Source organism: Dermacentor albipictus, chromosome 1 (genome assembly GCF_038994185.2).
Source record: "Dermacentor albipictus isolate Rhodes 1998 colony chromosome 1, USDA_Dalb.pri_finalv2, whole genome shotgun sequence".
Taxonomy (NCBI): domain Eukaryota; kingdom Metazoa; phylum Arthropoda; class Arachnida; order Ixodida; family Ixodidae; genus Dermacentor; species Dermacentor albipictus.
Window position 1 is genome coordinate 170,119,816 of NC_091821.1, and position 20,058 is coordinate 170,139,873.

The 20,058-nt window shown below is 47.1% G+C and overlaps 1 protein-coding gene across 2 annotated transcripts; it reads right to left on the reverse strand.

The window, feature by feature from the left end:
• Positions 1 to 477: 477 nt before the first annotated feature.
• On the reverse strand, positions 478 to 19,847 carry Prp19 (pre-mRNA processing factor 19). 2 transcript variants are annotated; one of them, XM_065436718.2, is made up of 3 exons: positions 19,665 to 19,847; positions 9,764 to 10,566; positions 478 to 1,306 (listed from the first exon to the last, which is right to left on the reverse strand). In XM_065436718.2, the coding sequence occupies exons 2-3, from the start codon at positions 10,538 to 10,540 to the stop codon at positions 596 to 598; spliced, it is 1,488 nt and encodes a 495-aa protein (XP_065292790.1). In that variant the 5' UTR covers positions 10,541 to 10,566; positions 19,665 to 19,847; the 3' UTR covers positions 478 to 595. The 2 variants fall into 2 exon arrangements, with proteins under 2 accessions (XP_065292790.1, XP_065292789.1); XM_065436717.1 differs by having other exon boundaries at positions 19,682 to 19,844.
• Between the last annotated feature and the right edge of the window lie 211 nt (positions 19,848 to 20,058).

The following is a 20,058-nucleotide window of genomic DNA, read 5'->3' on the forward strand; positions in this document are numbered from 1 at the left end:
TGTTCTTTAATGTCTCCCTTTTTGTGGATTAGTATAATGTTTGCATTCTTCCAGTTTTCTGGGACCCTTATAGTTGATAGACATTTCGTATAGAGAGCCGCCAGTTTTTCAAGCATTATGTCTCCTCCATCTTTGGTTAGACCGTTTTTTATATTCTCCTGCCGCTTTTCTCCGTTTCATGTCTTGCAAGGCCCTTCTGACCTCACCTCTAGTTATAGGAGGAGTTTCTGTAAACTGTTCATTGTTTCGAATAGAGTACTTCCGAGTCCTCTGGGTACTGTACAGGTCAGTATAGAATTCTCCCGCTGCTTTTACAAGTAACAAATTATTACACAAAAGCTACGCCAGCATAGCTCGAAATTCTATTGCAAGGGCAACCAACAATGCAGATAAAAGATTTTGCTGGATGCATCATTTTTCAAAACTGCAAATGCAAATGAGATGGGCTAACTATCACTAACAGTTACAAAGGCCTGATACTTTTAGAAGTAACTTTATTAGAATAAAATGTAAAGGAATGAAGTCTTCTGGACTTGGATGGCAAATGCTTCTTGTCTGGGAAAAGATGACTGGCAGAGTGTCAGCCCTGTGGTTCCTATGATAACCCGTAAATCTTGAGGGTACGATCCATGGAGACAGAGGCCACATTGCGGGCACGGTGAGTGAATCGCACACCTGTTGCCAAAGCTGTGTGGTCCGAAAATACCTTCAGTGTGTCCCACTGCTTGCAAAGGTAGAGACGGACATCTGTTCCTGCCACTGCCAGGTAGGTACCACTCTGATCGAAGTACAAATCCCGCACTTCATAGCCGTCTTCCAGGACAATAGTTCTAAAGTTCTTCAGCTTACGCAAATCCCACAGCTTTACAGCAGCATCCCCTGCTGCTGTGGCCAGGTAATATCCGTTTTCTGAAAATGCCAGTGCTGTGATGGAGCCTGAGTGACCTGGGAAGTTTGCGACATTAGTGCGCTCTTTCAAATCCCAAATCTTGACTAAGGCATCTGATGTGCCTGTGCCTAAAATTAGACCATCAGGATGGAACTCAGCTGCTGTTAGGCCACAATTGTCAAGCACACGAGCAAGCACACGGCCAGTGTGAAGGTCAGAGAAAGCCCAATGCTGGTCAGTTGACGTCGACAGCAGGTAGTCACCGGTTGCATGCAAGCTAAGCCCAGTTACTGGTCCCTCGTGAGCACGAATAATCTGAGTTGTCTGTGCAGATGGGATGTGCCAGACACGCACTGTGGTGTCTGGTGATGCTGTCACTGCTGTGTCTTCATCTGGGTGGAATACCACTGATGTCACCTGCGCAAAATAAATGAAAAAGAAGAGCTTGCATGCATGATACATACTGCCTCTCAATAGTGCATTCCACTAAACAGATAACATTGTTTTGGGCCTAATGCACATATGTGTGTCCAAAACGTCAAATCATGTTACAAGTTATACTTGGAATCATAGCCCAGCAGTTATCACTGCACTCTTGTACAGAGCATGCATGCTTCTCTGGCGCATTCAAATGATAAAAAAAAATGTAGGCAAGCATTTTCAAATATGAATAAAATATTTGAATGCAGATTAGTTTTATACCACAGCTTATTCAATTTTTGACAAAGTGAAACATGACTGACATTAAAGATGGACTAGTCAGTAAGTAGCTCTCAATAACTTGGAAAATTCATTTGCACTGGCCTTGACCTTGACAAGAGGTGCCTTACTATAAGGCATCAAATTTTCTCAGAGGGCCATGACAACTCGTTGTGTACATGGAAAAAAAAAAAACGAGATCTGCTGCCATGAAAGTGCGAGTCGAATATTATTCCCCTGCTTGCAACTGGGAGCCCACAATCTCTCATAACAGATTGCCCTCTCTCCTGTAGTATTAAAAGCCCTTTCTCTTTTGCCACTGTCGATGTCATAGGCAGAGAGACAGCCCATAGATGCCAGCCACTGGACAATTGTTCATGACCATGAATTACTTAAGCACATCCCTCCAATCTTCTAGCAAACATGAAAGTGGCAGTTAATGCATCCCACTTGTCCTGTCACCACTCCACTACAACTCTCGGATGTCTTTGTAAAACGCCAATCATGAAGGGTTACCACATGTGATGTAATCATGTAAAGGTAAAGAAAGGAGAAATAGGCAGAGCATTACTACAGGTGCCACCCCAGCTAAGTGAAAACACACTTTTAAGGGGGAATGGGGAACGTAAACTACTCTTGTGCTCTTTTTGTCCATTGTTATTGATCTTTGCAAAAATTTATTTGGCAGTATACTTATTAAAACGCATTGCACTTATTGGATTGGAAAAACTTTAATAAAAGTCCTGCAGGACGCACGTCAGCGCGCAGTGGGCGTCTCCCACGCAGGGACCGACAGGGAATACCTGGCGGCCGCTGCGCGAGCCTGCTGGACGGCCCATTGCTGGTCTTGTAGGAGCGGGCTTCTTAGGGTCTTCTCCCACTTGTCGGAGGTAGAGTCGGGCGGAGCGTTTCTACACTCCCAGAGCACGTGTGCGAGTGTCGCCGTGACCCCGCACGAGGGGCACGCATCGTCTGGGTAGACGTCCGGGTAGATTATGTGTAAGGTGGCCGGGTTTGGATAGGTATCCGTCTGTAATAAGCGTAGCGTTAGCGCCTGCGGCCTGTTTAGTTTGGGGTGCGGGGGCGGAAAGAGTCGTCGTCCCAAGGAAAAGTGTTTGGTTATTTCATTGTATGTTATTGGGGCATCCCTGTTCGCCTCCAACTCATCGAGACGTAGTTGCCCGGGGGTGACGGCGCGGTCGGTAAGCGCGCGCGCAGCGTCGTGGGCTGTCTCGTTGAGGTTGGGCGGGGCGCCCGGAATCCGACCCAGGTGGGCGGGAAACCAGATGACGGTGTGGTGTTTGAGGGTGCTTGGATCAGCGCCGCGGAGGATGCGTAATGCCTTGACGGAGACGACTCCTCTCTCGAACGCTTTGATGGCTGGTCTCGAGTCGCTAAATATTGTGGTTCGCTTATCGTCGAGCATTGCCAGGGCTATGGCCACTTGCTCCGCCACCTCGGGATCACGTGTGCGTACCGTGGCGGCGTTTAAAGTTCGTTGCGAAGACGAGACCGCTACCGCGGCGAAGGCTCGGTTGCATCGGTAGGCGGCGGCGTCCACGAAAGCGACGTCATCCGCTTTCTTGTTTACTCGTTTGAGGAACGCGGTGGCCCGGGCTTGGCGCCTGCCTCGATTGTGTTCCGGATGGACGTTTCGCGGAATGGGCGCGATCGTGATCAGGTCGCGGAGCTCGCGGGGAACCGGCGTAAGCTCCGGTGGGATCCTGGGTGTTCAGTGGGAAGTACCCGAGCTCGCGCAAGATGTGACGGCCGGTCTTCGTCATCGTCAGTCGTATCATCTGCGCTCTCTCCTGAGCCTCAGCGATCTCTTCGAGGGTATTGTGCACCCCGAGCTCGAGGAGTCGATACGTCGGCGTCGTGATCGGGAGCCCAAGGGCCCGCTTCACTACCTTTCGGATTAGTGTATTGAGCTTCTCACGCTCCGATTGTTTCCACTTATGCATTGCTGCGACGTAGGTGAAGTGACATAGGACGAACGCATGTACGAGACGCAGCAGATTGTCTTCTTTGAGGCCGTGGTGACGGTTGGCCACCCTGCGTACAAGTCATATTGCGTTCTCCGTCTTTGTCGTCAGCTTGTGGACCGTTTGGATGTTGGATCCGCCTGCCTCGATAATCATTCCCAGTACTCGGATGGAGTCAACCCTGGGGATTGGGCGACCGTCTCTGGTGCGGACAGTGATGTTGCGCTCGGTGGGTGGTTTCCATCCGTTAGGCCTTTTGCCTCGTCGTTTTGGGCTGTACAACAACAACTCCGATTTGGCGGAGGAGCACTTGAGGCCCGTGTGGTCGAGGTAGGATTCGGCAGTTTCGACTGCCTCCTGCAGAGCGGATTCGATAAAGCCATCCGACCCCGCGGAGCACCAAATGGTGATGTCGTCCGCGTATACCGTATGGTTGAGGCCTTGTATCTTCGACAGGCGTTCGGAGAGCCCAATCATCACCAGGTTGAACAGCGTCGGCGAGAGGACGGAGCCCTGGGGGGTGCCACGCTGTCCGAGCTCGACTTCTTCCGACGTGAGGTCTCCGACACGGAGCACGGCCTTGCGACGGGTTAGGAAGGAGCAGACGAACTCGTAGAACCGGCGCCCGAGCCCTAAGGCCGTGATCGCCTTTAGTATTGCCGAGTGCTGGATGTTATCGAAAGCCTTCTCCAGGTCAAGGCCAAGTATGGCGCGGGTGCCCCAAGTAGCCCCGGCGTCTATGATTTGGTGTTTCAGGAGAAGCATCGTATCCTGAGTCGAGAGCCCGGGTCTGAAGCCGATCATGTGGTGTGTGTAACAGTACTGGTCTTCGAGATACCGGCCGACTCTGTTGAGTACGACATGCTCGGCCACCTTACCCACGCACGACGTTAGCGAGATGGGGCGAAGGTTATCGACGCCAGGCGCCTTGCCCGGTTTCGGAATGAGGATCGTCTGGGCTAGTTTCCAGGCATCAGGTAACTCGCCCCGCCCCCACACGTCATTGATGGCGTCCGTGAGGTACACGACCGAGGGGTCGTCTAAGTTCCGCAGGAGCTTGTTGGTTATGCCATCGGGGCCTGGGGCGGAACGGCCGTTTAGTTCATGGAGAGCCCGGCGTATCTCTTCGACGGAAAAATCGGCGTCTAGGAGACTGTTGTCGGTACCGGTGTAATCGGGATATAGGGTCGGCGGGCCTTTGGGTATCGGCAGGTACTTATGCACAAGCGTCTTGACGATGTCATCCGGCGAAGCGGTGCCTTTGGCCTGGTGAAGGACTTTGGTGAGCGAGTGGCGCTGGTTTGTGCGGGTGTTGGTGTCGTCGAGCAGGTGTTTGAGGAGGTTCCACGTCTTCCCGTTGCGGACCTGTCCGTCGACGGAGTTACACACCTCGTCCCATTGCTGTTTGGATAGGGTGCTGCAGTGTTCCATTATGGTCTGGTTCAGTTGTGCAATGCGTTTGCGGAGCCTGCGGTTGAGACGCTGGCTCTTCCATCGTGTCATTAGAGACTGTTTGGCTTCGAGCAAGTGGGCGAGGCGGCTGTCCATCTGCACTTATTCTACTGCACTGCACTGCACTACTGCATCTGCACTACTGCATCTGCACTTATTCGGCTGTCCATTGCACTTATTCTACTGTGTTTCTAAGGTATGCAGAAAAATTATTACAGAGCCTTTTTAACCCTGAAAGCATTTAGCCATGCTTCAGCCATCACATGGCAAGCTTGTCACCTGACAAGTCCTGGAGCACAGATAGCACAGCAAATGTAATGGCAAACGAGAGGGGCAAAAGTGGCACTAGCATGCAACCAAAACAAATGAGTGATGCCTATTCCCTTCCCAAAATAACAGCTGCAAACTTTTTGTGTGTGCACGTGTGTCCAGCACTTTGTGCCATCTGTGTTTAAGACTCCTGCGGTACAGCATGTCTAACAAGCACTTCTGTTTTCGGTCAATATGAGGCATCTGGTAGGCCAGTGTCAACTGCACAACAGAGATAGTACTGTATGTGCTCAGTTGTCAAAGCAGGCCTTCTTCAGATGACATTCATGGCGTTCAGATTGATTCATGGCATGTTTAAGAGCAGGACTACTGTGGCACAAAAACAGAGTTGCATCAGCATTTTGAAATTTCATGGCCGTTATTTCAAAAGCAGTGGAGGAAAAAAAAAAACTGCACAAACTGTAATACACCATGAACTGAAACTGAAGTTTCAAATATACTCTAAAGGTCTAATAATGATACTACAGTGAACACAAGTTATAAAGGTTAATTATAAATATTTTATCATGGAGAATGACTATTGGTCCTATCTTCAAATGGTTGCTAACAACATGCAATAATTTATGCCCTCGTACTAAGCTCAGTTTTCTTTTATTTTTTTTTAAAGGGACACTAAAGCGAAACAACAAATCAGTTTAGACTAATAAAGCATCATTTGAGAACACTGCAGGCAGTCATTTCAAAATAATAGTTTGATTATTAGGCAAGGAAATGAAGGTCGAAGTATCAGTATTTGACATTCGTGCCTAAACGCCAATGTCGGTATGTCAGTATGACGTGAGGGCTTCGAAAGTGTTTTCGAGTTTGGGCCGCGTTGGCTGAGTAAAGGTTCCCGAAACTTGCCATGTTCCTTTGGTTCCTTTAGAACACAATGTAGTCAATCTGTACCGCTATATAATTAAGTAGGCCCTAGAAGATGCCATTAAAATCCATGACGTCACAGCGACCAGGTGCGGGAACTTCAAGGAGGCGTCGCCACCCATCTTTCGTTTTTGCACTTTTTCTGGCTTACCAAGTGTCTTATCATGGTAAGAGTGGTGTTTTTGGTGTAGTAGAGAGGCAATTTACTCATACAGAAGAAATAATTTTTCTCTTTAGTGTCCCTTTAAAGAGCGGGAGAAAGGATGTATAGAAAGGGGCAGGAAGGTTAACCATAGTTTCGGTATGCTACCCTGCACAGTGGGAAGGGGCATGTGGTAGCTGGCACACCCCGTACTATGGCAATAACTGTACATGGAGTGTCAAACAAAAAAGCACACAGCAAATCACATTTTCGTACTTTTCTTTAATTGTCAGTGCAGTTGATGACTTTGCTGTTGCCCTTGCAAAAATTCAATATACATCAGTGACTTGTAAGCGTCACACAATTGTTTTTTACCCATGAGAATAGATTGATTTGTGGTGTTTAATGGCACAAGCGCCAGAAATGACCAGAGCACCAACCCATGAGAATGGAACCATGCTTACCAGTAATCTAGGGAACACTGGCACAAAAACTTATGCACTCTGCACAGGACTTGCTCTTATGACTGGCTAAAGCTGTGTAGGCAGGTGCACCAGTTTGAGCTTTCCCATATAAAAAGACTTGCCATTAATCGTGATCACATGGATGCCTGAAGCATGCCATTTCTAATAAGCCGTTTCTTTTATGTTGGAAAAGAGAATGCTTTGTACTATACATTCAAGCTGCTGTTTAATTCGTCAGCCACTACCAAGTGGTGGCCTAGACAACTGCTAGTCGAATCGCTAGAAGCTAGGCAGCTCTAACGTCTAGTAAGTGTGGGGACAAGCAGACAGTGGTTTGTACGACTTAGCATGATGTTATCAAGGAGAGAGATGTGTAGGAGAGGTTAATGTTAGGCGAACTGAAGCAGTGAAAGCAGTTTTCACTAAACTGTTTTGCTTTGGTAGTAAATTAGAAGCCGCTAACTATTCCGAGGGTAAGAAGTGACCTTTGTACAAAAAATATGTACAGGCACCATCAGACTAGACCAGAATAATGAAGGTACATCTACAACAGCATAACTTAAAAGGGCCCCACTCACCAGGCCCCACTTCAAATTTTGGTTACATAAAAAGCTATGTGGCAACATCTAGGAAGCTTCTTATGAAAATAATTTTTCAAATTAATTCACTATTGGAGGACACAAAAGAAATTGAGCTGTCCTGGTACCATCCCGCCAGGAGGCGAGCGTAAGTGTCAACGGAGACACACTCTACCTTTGCCTCAACTAGAGTCCCACAAGCAGCATTGCTTCCCCGCCTTCTCCCATGCCGGAGCCAATGGACAGCGACATGTTGCAATGATGGGCACTACCTCTCTTCTTTTTTTTTAATGTTCCTTTGCTTTGCTGCAAGGCGCGTTTCCAGTGCCAACGTTGAATGCTCCACATTGGATGACCAACCAAAGTCGTATGGCATGGTCGGTGATGTGGCAAGCAGTGCACCTTGCGTAGAGGCATTTGTGCATGTGAGCTTGACTATCTTGCTCGAAGTGCGGCTTCGTAGAGGAAGGGTGCGCAGCCTTACGTTTGAAATTTTGACCGCTTTAGCGCCACACAGCAGTTCCATGCTTTGCTAACACGACGATCACCATGTCATACACGGTGCGCTTGTTTTGTTTGCGATGCTCAACCCTGGTCAGGGGCCCTTTAACAGACACAGGCTTTATAGAACAAGCATTGAATGCTTCGAAAAGAAGATGCATCCAGCTAGCACATTCAAGGCAGCCAATACAGGAATCTCTAGCACCCCCCACAGAAGCAAAAAAGGCAATTAGGGCATGTCCAGGTTACGTATAACGGTGAGTGCCTCACACATCTATCCGTGGCTACCAATGAAGAGTATTATGTGGAAGGGAAGGAACACGCTCAGTGAACAATCTTTTCTTGAAGGCATCTTTTCTTTTCTTGCCAAGTCAAGCAAAGTCTCGCAAATGTGATTACCATATTTACTCGCATAATGATCGCACTTTTCTGTAAAAAAAAAAAATTGATGTAAATTCAGGGTTAAATTACGCGAGTTAAATTTCCTGCAGAAAGAAAAAAAAAATTTTTTTCATCCCACGTTTGCTGCGGGATGACAACAGGTCAACAAATAGGCAGCTGCCGCTTTATGTAATGCGGGACAAAAAAAAAAAAAAAATTGGCGGCCGGCAGAGCAAGCCAAACGCGATTTATTTTCTTCTCGTTAGTACGTTACGTGCATTGAAACAGTTTCTTCTGTATCAGTAATGAATAATATTGTTAATATCAGCAAGTTTGCGACAATAATTATAACGTAGCGATGTCCACTTTGAGGGGACAGAAACAGAGATGGGCATGCTTAGCTGCCAGTGACATAGAAACACATGGCGGGCACGCTGCAGAAACTGCGGCATTTGTCTTCACTGCTATCCTAATACGGCACGTCTCCGCTACGGGTGGGTGCGAATATCTTAGCTGCGTTACGAGCATCAGCGTATAAATAGGGTACACTTCTAACGTATCAGTGTAAACGTGGCCACTATCATTGCCACTCAGAATCGAAAGAATCGAAAGGCGCCTTTGTTGTTGTTGACCACAACCCTTATAAAGTCTACACATAATAAAGGCAAGTTTGGTTGTAGCTTTTTTTTGTCATGGAAGTGCAGAAAGTGATGAAAGGAATGAAATGGGGCATCTGCTCAAGAATGTTAGGTGCATGCAGACCACTCAGTTTGTCTTGAAGAGTCGTTCACATAGCATTCTGCCGATGGTAAGCGCAATCATTATTAGCTAGGCTTGGTAAACGACATATCGCTACAGCAAGTTTGGGGTGCGATCATTACACGGGAAATTTAAAAAAAATCAAATTTGACAACATTCAGGAGTGCGATCATTACGCGAGTGCGATCATTATGCAAGTTAATACGGTATATCTTCGAGCTCGAGAATACTAGTACATCTATATTGTTGGCGCATCTGTGAAAATTGACAGCTCACCTCAACAGCTGCCAGATTTAGCAAAACATCACAGAACACCAGGACTATAAAAGATTAATTTCGTAGCAGGAAATCTAAGCAGACCTTTAAAAGTGGAGACTCTACCTATGCATGCAATGAAACAATATAGAACTACACAACTTAGACACTAGAAAATTTTTGCCCTGCTCCTGCATTTTGTGCCTTTTAGCGGTAGAGTTTAGCGGTAGAATGTCCTAGGTTGTTTTGCACAGCACTTTGATCCTGCAGTCACTATTGGTTAACAAATACTAAATCTCTGTCAATGCTGCACACTATCAAACAACCTTTTCTTCCAAGAAATACAGAAGTCATCAGAAGCAGCACACATTGTCTTAAGAAATTAATGCACCTAAACATCTTCCAGGCAAAGCAACAGTTTGCAAGGATAAGAAACAATAAGCAACACTATGTGCAAAATATCTTACCTTCTTTGTGTGACCTTTGAGGACAGCTACCACTTGTTCAGTGTCCTTATTGAAGACAGCTGCATTTCGGTCACTGCCACCTGTGAGGATACGGTCAGTTGGGCTCACGTCTAAGGCTAGGATGCCCGGCAGGCCAGCACTATGCAGGCCTGGGTGTGAACCCAACGTTTGGTAGGCCCGAAGCTCTTCAGGCTTGGCCAAGTCTTCGGGAATGGCCTTGCCACGTTTCTTTCGCTGTGCTGTGAGCAAAGCAGCCTTCTCTTGCAGACGGCGCACCACCTCGGCAGTCATGCCACCAGCCTCCTCAGTCGTCTCCATAGCCACAGCTTCCACAGCAGCTCCTGCAGCAGCACCACCACCTGCAGCTTGGGGTTTGAGTGTGGCCAAGGCCTCTCGGGCAGCTGTCACTTCCTTAGTGAGACGGGCGATGACACGGCAGGCAGCATCATGCTGGTACAGTGTGTGTGAAAGCTCCTGGCGTGCTGTCTGCAACTGCTGCCGCAAGGAAAAACTGTGCAACATCACAGCATCCCACTCATCCTGCAAAGCCTTTAGCAAGGCAGGCACACTCGTAGCAGAGGGTGGCCGTGGCTTGGCTATTGGAGCAACCTTCAGATCAATAAGCATATCTTCTGTCAGTGGCTGGCCATTGATAGGGTCTGTGCCATGTTCCCGGACATACTTCGCAATGAGACGGCGTTCGAACACATTTCCAGACGCTGGAGACACCACCGGTTGCTCTGGCGTCTCATTGCTCAATGCGCAGCAGAATGACATTGCTGCTGCCACCAGGTCTTGTCAGCCTGAAAAGGACAATAAAGCCTATTCAAACTGCCAAAATTACTTTCATGTGTTTTGAGTGAAGCTTTTCTTGGCCATAAACCTTGAACATAAGATGTTAATGCACAACACAATTCTATAACCACAATGACACTTCACCTTCCTATAGCAAGAGGACCACATCATGGTATACACTGCTGGCACACGCTTCCGTTCAAGTATTTTGCACATTCTGATGCTGCAGAAGTTAGTCCGTGCAACAAACTTCCACAGTTCTGCACTGCTTAGTTCCTTAACCCACTGGCTGCCGAATCCAGCAAATTGCCGGGCACTATGAGGGCCATATGCAAAAGCTGGTGATTCGCCATGTTAGAGGTAGGTATTCTTGGTCTAAAAACCTGTTTGTTGATGGCATTAGAGCCAGTATACACTGGGCAAGTTTAGAATTGTTATTAATTGATTGCAGCTGGTGTCCCATTTCAGAATGGTCTCTTTTTTTAAATTTTATATATGTATAACGCTTCCATGTATGTAACATGCATTCTGGTATCCTATGGACTTCTAACCAGCACAGTGGGTGTTGTTCCCATGCGAGATTCTGCAGAATCCTGGCAAACAAGATCCATCATGGCAGTGCAAAGTGCGCACTGCAAAAAGGGAGAAAAAGAGCAACAGCAGGTGAATGTGTGAAATGAGTGGTGCTGCTCTATGCATGCTTATGTTTCAAGCTTTGTATCGCGACTGGTTATAGGGTTCTGAACTGAAAAGTGTGGCTTCATATTGAAATAAAACTTATTAGTTTGTACCTTTTTCAGCATTTCATACTGTAGACCGATGTACATTGAGCGAGAAAATGGCAGTTTGCACAGTGCACATCCATGTTTCCATTCATGGTAGCATCCAATTCATACTACTGAAGCAATGGTGTTGCCACCCTTAGGCCAATAACGTGACAAATGGAAACAATAGTCACAGGCTTTGCAGCATGGCAACACCCTCCCTGAAACTCTATGAATGTTTCAAAAACCTTGAGGCTGTTAAATCAAAAGCTATTACCCGTGTGACATTGGTGTTAAATAAAGTGTAAATATAGCCACATTCCAACAAAATAAAGGAATTGAAGGGAGAGAAAGTCAATAGGCAAAAAAAAAATGCATATAAAGAGCGAACCAGAATCCAAGCCGTGTGTAATGTTCTCAGCGTCCTTGGGAGCAAGACATTACAGTGGCCCGAATATGTCTAGAACAAATTAGACAAATGGATGAAAATGGTTCAAGAAAGGATGGATTCAAAGCATACATCAGTGGCAGTGAAAACAGAACATTTGACGACATCTGTGAGAGGCAATCATCAACCCGTGTGGAAGACAGCTGTGACTATATAACCAAACACAAAATCACACATTCAAGAGATTCACTGTACAAAAGCATACTGTCATTAGGATGAGGCTACTATGTCACAGCACACAAATCAGTGAACGAAGGCAACTTTTTTTGCCACATTTGCTGACAGCAGCACCAGCTATATACCAAAACAACAGGCTACCTGTACTTAATACTGCTCTACAATTGTAACTGCTCAAACAGTGCACACGAAGAACAAGAGGCAAAATTGTTTCCTTCAATATACTGCAGCACTAAAACATGAGGTGATGGAGACAAAAATGGTCAATAGCGGTACTGCCAGCACAAAGGTAAGAAGGTAAGAAATGCATGTTAGTGCTGTTCATGATAGTATGTAAGGTAATACAGCATTACAACGACAGCAGCCACATGTGCCTAGCTCATGGAAAAGACTAGAGAAATGGAACGATTAACATGCACAGCACAAAAGACAAACCGAACGAATGAACAAAGAATACAAGCAAAAAAAAACATGGTAAAAATTTAGGATGAGAGGAGGATTAAATGCCGAGTGAAACAGTTACTTAAGGGACACTAAAGATAAAAATGATTTCTTCTGTATTTGTAGATTACTCTTCCACAATACCAAAAACACCTCTCTTACCACGAGAAGCCGCTTGGCAAGCCAGAAAAAGGCCAAAAATGAAAGACTGGTGGCGACACCTCCTTGTAGTTCCTGCACCAGCTCGCCATGATGCCACAGATTTTGATGCCTTCTTCTAAGGCCCAGTCAATTCTTTAGCTGTAACGTTAGACTAAACTATGTTCCAAAGATTGAACATAAGTTTCGGTACTGTTACTCAGCCAAGACGGTTCAAATACATGAAAATACTTTGAAATCCATGACGTCACACACACACCGGCATCAGGGTCTCGGTGCAAAATCCAAGAACTGAAATTGACCTTCATTTTCCCTTTTAATAATCAACCTAACATTTCAAAATTAATGTCAGCAGAGTTTCCAAAGAATTCTTTATCTGTCTAAACTGATGTAATGTTTTGCTTTTGTGTCCATTTAATGCAAAACACTTCAGCATTATAGGTCAAATGCCAAGTTACAAGTTAATGCAAAGCACTACAGGTCACAAAAAGATGGATACTGGATGAGATGGATGAGTAATCTACGAGTAAAGAGGGGAAGCCTCAGCTCTGGACTGAGGCTTCTCTTGTTCGCTATAAAACTTTGGTTTGGGCTAGTTGGTTAATTCTTTAAGTATAGACTGGGCAGCGCAAAAAAAAAATATGGAGTTGTGTAAACAGGAAGGGTGCCCGTTGTTACGAACTTGTACCCGGTGCCACCAGTGTTACGAACTTCCAACCGGTGCCACCAGTGTTACGAACTTGCACCGCTGCACCACGATAACGGCTTTGTGGTCCCGTAGCGCTCGTCACCCGTTTCGTGACAGAGCGTTGGTAGCGAAGACTCCGAGCCTGGCGTCGATGAGAATAACAAAAGGGACTTTATACATTATATACAGGTTATCATACAGGACATGAACGGATCGGCACTGGGGCCGAGAGCTCACACAAACGCGACTGTTCTCGCACGACGGCGTCCGGCGAAAACGCGTGACACATCTCACCCCAGTCGGGAGCGACCCTCTCTCCAGGTGGGGTCGGCGGATCCTGTTTTCGAGCGGCGTGTCTCTGCTTTTATAATCCCCGAGGCCCATTGTCACTCAACCGGCCCAATACAAAGTCAGCACACGACGGTCGTCCGAGGGGTCCAACCAGCGACCGCGCTGGCCACCCGGTTCAAAGTTCGCGCGCGCGGTGACCTCCAGGCAAGGGAGGTGCGGCGCCGGGCTGTCGGGCACACGCGGACACGTTTAAACACGCTGCTTCGCCGAGGCTTCTCCCGCACGAAGGCGCAGCATCTTGACTTGTGAAGGGAGAATTATGGCGCTCGCAGGATAGATTCTGCATCTTGCAGATTCGGAATCCGGGCTTGTGGTAATGGCACAACAGCATCCCCGCCCTCAGATAAGGCGCCGGGAAGACGAGCTGCCTCCACGTGGCTCGGATGCCAGGCGCGCACGTTCGTCAGGCTCGTCCAAGTTCACGTCCAGTGTCGGGACGCCAGGTAACCTCACGTGCCCAGGTCCGACTCGCCAGGACAGGAGCTCTGCTCACCACGTCGTCGCCAAGGCACCTTGACCAGCTCCGCTCGGGTCGTTCCTAAGACCTTGCTTCTCGCCACTGGTCCCGCTTGGTCGTTCTGCAGCTTGCAAAACCGACCGGCAAAAGGCAACACCCAACACGAACAAGTGCCCTCTGTCTCCCGTCAAACACCAGACAAGGCCATAATTCAAATCAACCTAACTAAATTGTTTTCCCCTTTTTTCTCCCGCTGCAACAAGAGGCAGGTGTACGATCTAGCACACAAGGCTCAAACAATCAGTTTTCAAATCATCAACACAACGAAATAGAAACAATTATTAATCAGCAATAATAATTACAAATAGAATGGTCCCCTTGAAATCGCTTTGGACCGAAAACATACTTCTGAGGAAGCAAATGAGGTCATTCATTTTTCCCGGCGATATTTTCGCGGAATCTGAAGCTGCTTATATTTGCGACCCTGCTTATCCGTGTAGCGGCGGTACAATAAGCCAGGTTCCTTGCCAAATGAAACCCCCTTTTTTTCCACTCCCCGTTTGACGCTCTTCCTCAGATCGGCTAATGAACAGTCTTCCTGTTGCTCGCGAATCAGACTTTCTCTTTCAACTGCAGCCTGCTCCTGCCGGCTGGCGGAAACCGGAGCGAGTGTGGAGCCCGCGTCGCCTAATTGCGGCGTCGCGTCTCTATCGCGGCTAGCACTGCACGCGTCACTCCCACTCACCTCCAGGACCCGCTCGCCTAGGCCAGCCTCCGAGCTCTGCCTCTCCCGTGACTGCTCGCCACTCAAGTTACCGTGATCGGTCCGTGTGCCGCACCGCCTTTCGCTCACCGACGCTAAGTCAAGTTCCCTCGACAGCGGGCGCGCTTTGGATCGCGTGGGGGCCATGTACGCCACGTCGGCAAAGAATGATTTGCCCTGATCCCTCAGCAGCTGCTCCGAGCTATTTGAGAAGAGGTAGGAAAATTGCTCCGGGAGGGCGGCTGACACAGCGGCTTCGGTGTTAAGTTTCCCAAATTCTCCTTCAATGCTAACCGTTGCGATCGGTAAACAGACACTCTCCTTCTCGGCCACTTGCCGTATCCTAACGCACTCTCCCGTAAAATCACTCGAGGAGACGAAAGACGGGTGAACAACGTCCATAGTTGCTGCAGAGTCCCGCAGTGCTCGGCACTTCTTGCCGTTTACCTTAATTTCCTGCACATAGGGCTCCAATAGACGTATGTTTTTGTGAGTTTCCTGTATCGTTGCAAAAGCAATTCTCTCTGGGCAGCTTGCAGCGATGTGCCCTTGCTTTTTGCAATTGTAGCAGGTTAACGGTCTCCGTTTTTCAAAAGAACGCGTCATTTCGTTTCGCTGTTTCGGACCATCGTCATCATTCTGAGATGCATTCTGTCCATCCCTTACAGTTTCTTTGGGAAGGGACTCGTCGTCCTGAAACTCGCGACGCGTGATTTCCTTCCGTTCGTCGGGCTTCCCGTAAAACACATCTCTTCTATCTGCTTTTTCTACACGCACTGCCTTGCTGTGCAAGCTGCGGCGGGTGTAATACTCTTCCGCTAACTCTGCTGCCTTGTTTAGCTTAACCTCCTTTAGCCTATCTTGCAGCCAGAGCCGGACATCCTCATCAATGCAACGGTAGAACTGCTCCAACGCGATGCATTCGACAATTTTGTCGCGGTCGTCGTAAACCTCTTCGCCCTTCAGCCATTCCACCAGGTCGGCTTTTAGACGAAACGCGAAGTCAACATTCGACTCCTTACCCTTTTTTGCATACCGGAACCTCTGCCGGAAAGCTTCGGGCGACAATTTGTACTTCCGCAGTAGCGCTTCCTTCACATCACTGTAGCTCTCAAACGCCTCTTTCGATAAGCAAGTTATTACGTCTGATGCCTCCCCAGGGAGCAACGCTAACAGATTCTGTGCCCAAAGGGATCGCTCAATGCTATTCCGTTCACACACGTGCTCAAATTTCACGAGGTATTTGGCCATATCCTCTCCGACGACAAAGGGTGGAAGTTGATCGCGTATTCTTGGAACATTAGAAGTGAGACTAGGCGCCGGCGAGTTATTTCGGATCTCCAACTCTTTCATTTTAAGCTCGTGCTCACGAATCTCTCTCCTTTCCTCCTTTTCCTCCTCGCGACGTTGCTGTTCTCTCCTTTCCTCCTTTTCCTCTTCGCGACGTTCCTGTTCTCTCCTTTCCTCCTCGCGACGTTGCTGTTCTCTCCTTTCCTCCTTTTCCTCTTCGCGACGTTCCTGTTCTCTCCTTTCCTGCTCGCAACGTTCCTTCTCCCTTTCCTCCCTTTCCCGACGTTCATTGATACCCGCCAAGGCCTCTGCGGCTTCCTCAGCCGTTACGTCCCCAGTCCTCATGACCTCAAGGATCGCATTCTTTCTTTTAGTTGAGCCCAACTCAATGCCCAACTCCTCACAAATTTCGAGAAGTTCCTTCACCTTGTACTTCTCCATCGTTCACACTGTCCTCCTGCTGTTTACCCTTTTTGAATATACCTGCCGTACGCTACTATAACACTACTAGTAACACATATGCAAGTATATCACACACTGCCCTGTTTACCCCCTCAGCATCCCCTGGTTTCCAAAACACTCTTACTAGGCTTGAAACACACAAGGTTATCACAATGCAACACCAAATCCTTCCCTAAGCTACTATAACCTGTGTCAGAGAAAGTCTGGTGTTTGAGGTAAACTTCAGGCACTCACCGCGCCGAGGTAGCTGATGCCGGTCAATCCCGTAGCTGCCATCCAGTGTTACGAACTTGTACCCGGTGCCACCAGTGTTACGAACTTCCAACCGGTGCCACCAGTGTTACGAACTTGCACCGCTGCACCACGATAACGGCTTTGTGGTCCCGTAGCGCTCGTCACCCGTTTCGTGACAGAGCGTTGGTAGCGAAGACTCCGAGCCTGGCGTCGATGAGAATAACAAAAGGGACTTTATACATTATATACAGGTTATCATACAGGACATGAACGGATCGGCACTGGGGCCGAGAGCTCACACAAACGCGACTGTTCTCGCACGACGGCGTCCGGCGAAAACGCGTGACACATCTCACCCCAGTCGGGAGCGACCCTCTCTCCAGGTGGGGTCGGCGGATCCTGTTTTCGAGCGGCGTGTCTCTGCTTTTATAATCCCCGAGGCCCATTGTCACTCAACCGGCCCAATACAAAGTCAGCACACGACGGTCGTCCGAGGGGTCCAACCAGCGACCGCGCTGGCCACCCGGTTCAAAGTTCGCGCGCGCGGTGACCTCCAGGCAAGGGAGGTGCGGCGCCGGGCTGTCGGGCACACGCGGACACGTTTAAACACGCTGCTTCGCCGAGGCTTCTCCCGCACGAAGGCGCAGCATCTTGACTTGTGAAGGGAGAATTATGGCGCTCGCAGGATAGATTCTGCATCTTGCAGATTCGGAATCCGGGCTTGTGGTAATGGCACAACACCGTCATGTTTGGACCCTTCGTGTTTTATCACGCTGCTTCATCTATTCTTGTTTGCTCTCTATGGGAAAAAATTGTGGAACTATCACAGAAGAATGTTTATATCATGAGAAGCCAACAAACAAGACACCAAGGAAAACATGGGATAAATTACCTGTACTTACTGATTAATTAAAGAAATGATAAATTAATGGCACTGAAAGTGGAGGAAAACACAACTTGCTGCAGGTGGGGAATGATCCCACGCTTTCGCATTATGCGTGCAATGCTCTAACCAATGTTTAGTTACCCGAGGCCAAAAGCAATCGGTATAGCAATGCTCCCTACATTTCTTAAGAGAAAAATTATTTCTTGAGCCTAGTTTTAAATTTAACATGACAAAATCACTACAAATGTGGCTGCTTTGTGTAAGCGAAATCTTTCTAATGGTTAACTATGTTAACTATAAATGTAATGTTGCAACCAGTACATGTGCCTTACTTATTTTCACATCTGGGACTGGATAACTATTCCAATCTTTTTTTATCTCAAAGCCGTCATTAGCCCTCTGTGATAGGTCAAAATGGCACGAGTCCCACCCATATAGTGGCTGCCCTACCCATACGGTGGACGCGAGCCATTTTGACCCAACATGGATGGCTAATTGCAGATTTTGAATAAAACGGATTGCAATAGTGTTACGTTATCCCGGCCCTGCATATTACATTGCTATTTTCACGACACCAGTTCTCTGGTTAATGTGATACACATGACCAATGCATTAAGTGAAATACATCAAACTTATTGGCTAAAAGTACTCATTTAGCAAATGAGCATATAAAATTTAGAAACAAAGGGCTGCCTGGCTTCCCATCTTTATGCTGTGCTGGCATGAGTGTCAAGTCAGAAAACGTAACACTGCAATGTCGGATCACAGAATTGCCAGCAGGCCATCCTCTTCCACATTCTAAATATTTAAAGGTTTTTAAAGTTGCTTACTCATCTACTACAACATAATGCTCTAGCATAGGATATGTACCAAGCAATGCAAATGGAGGAACTTGTTCTGGTGATTGAGTCAATTTAACAAAAATAAATCGGTCGAAATGCCTGTGGCATAATTAATATCAAGCTGCATTATGCAGTATACAATGTCATAACTCACCTTCAAAACACAACCTTTTTTATGCATTTAACAAATATATAAATCTGATACCCAAAAAAGCCACACAGGTCACACCATGCCTGAGCTTACCAGTGCAAATCAAGGTGTACTTGCAGTATCTGGTAGGCAAAACCTTTAATCTTTACATTCAGGGAAAGCACAGCTTCGCCTGCAATATTTGCTATGAACAAACGTTTACAGAGTACGTTGGTTTGATATATCTGCAAACAGTTTATTTTGCCACGAGACCACCTGGTGGAGAAGAAAACTATGATGCATTCTTCACCACCTATAGTGTTATAATAGGCCTCCAACATGAGATTGGTTTTGAATAGGCCCCGATACGAAGCTCTCAATTTTTCGCGAGTACAGGTAAACATTTCACTTCCATAACCACCCTGAGCCAATCCCTGCTTGAGAAAAACACCTTCACTCCGGCACCATTTACTAGATTACGAGAGCGCCTTCTCAGTGACTTTCCAAGAATCGAAACTAAAAAAAAACATGAATAAATAAAAACCGGGCTCAAGAAGCTTTCCTTCGTTTCGCTTCACTACCCTCTACAGCAGTGCATTTACTGCATTTGGCTTTTTGCCACACTACTGCTGTACACGAAAGTCAAACTCAATCAAGCAGCGTATACGCGAAATGAAGTTTTACACACTTCGCACTTTGCTGAAGTGGTTGTTCACGTAGCACGAAAACTAGCAGGCGCATTTGTAACTACGTCTGCCTACACAAGAGATCGCTGGAGTTCATAACCCAATAACACTGCAAAGGTTGCAACCCCGCTGACAACACTTGCAATGACTACCAGGTTATTTGCTAATGTACTGTCGTAAACTAGAACTCTTCAATGTAACGTCTTCGACCACATTTTAAAACAGACTTGTACCGCGCGCATAATCGCGGTTAGGCTTAGCGTGTCGTGTTTCTGCCTTGCTGGTTTGCACTAACAACTTAAACGTTCAATGAAATCATCACACATACCCTGTACCGGTTCTCACCTGTTTAAACCTAGAAGCGCAGCTCTCTTCTCCAAAGACGCGCAATGTTTTTCCCTCAGTGGCACCAAAAAATCGCTCCGGTTCCTCAGTCAAGATACGCCGCTCGCCGCTTTTCGCATGGGTTTTGATCGCTCAATGTTGCCATCATGACGAAAAGTTTTGTCTATTCCGCAATAAAGGACAACAGAATCAGCAGCTAGGCTCTTTCCTAAAAAAAGAATATACATTACCTTTATTATTTCTTTTCTCAAAATTATTTCTTTAAATACCAAGGGGTGAAATACATTTTCATTGCTCCTTTGTACATTTACACATGCACTCTTAAAACGGTTGCACCCTTTGGTGTGTACATACGAGTTTCTCACTATAACATGGTG

Excerpts from the sequence above, each read along its gene's own strand:
- Prp19 (XM_065436718.2), bottom strand. The coding sequence starts at position 10,540 with ATGTCATTCTGCTGCGCATTGAGCAATGAGACGCCAGAGCAACCGGTG. Across the intron at positions 1,307-9,763 it reads TCAAAGGTCACACAAAGAAG|GTGACATCAGTGGTATTCCA; the intron begins GTAAGATATTTT and ends TATTTTGCGCAG.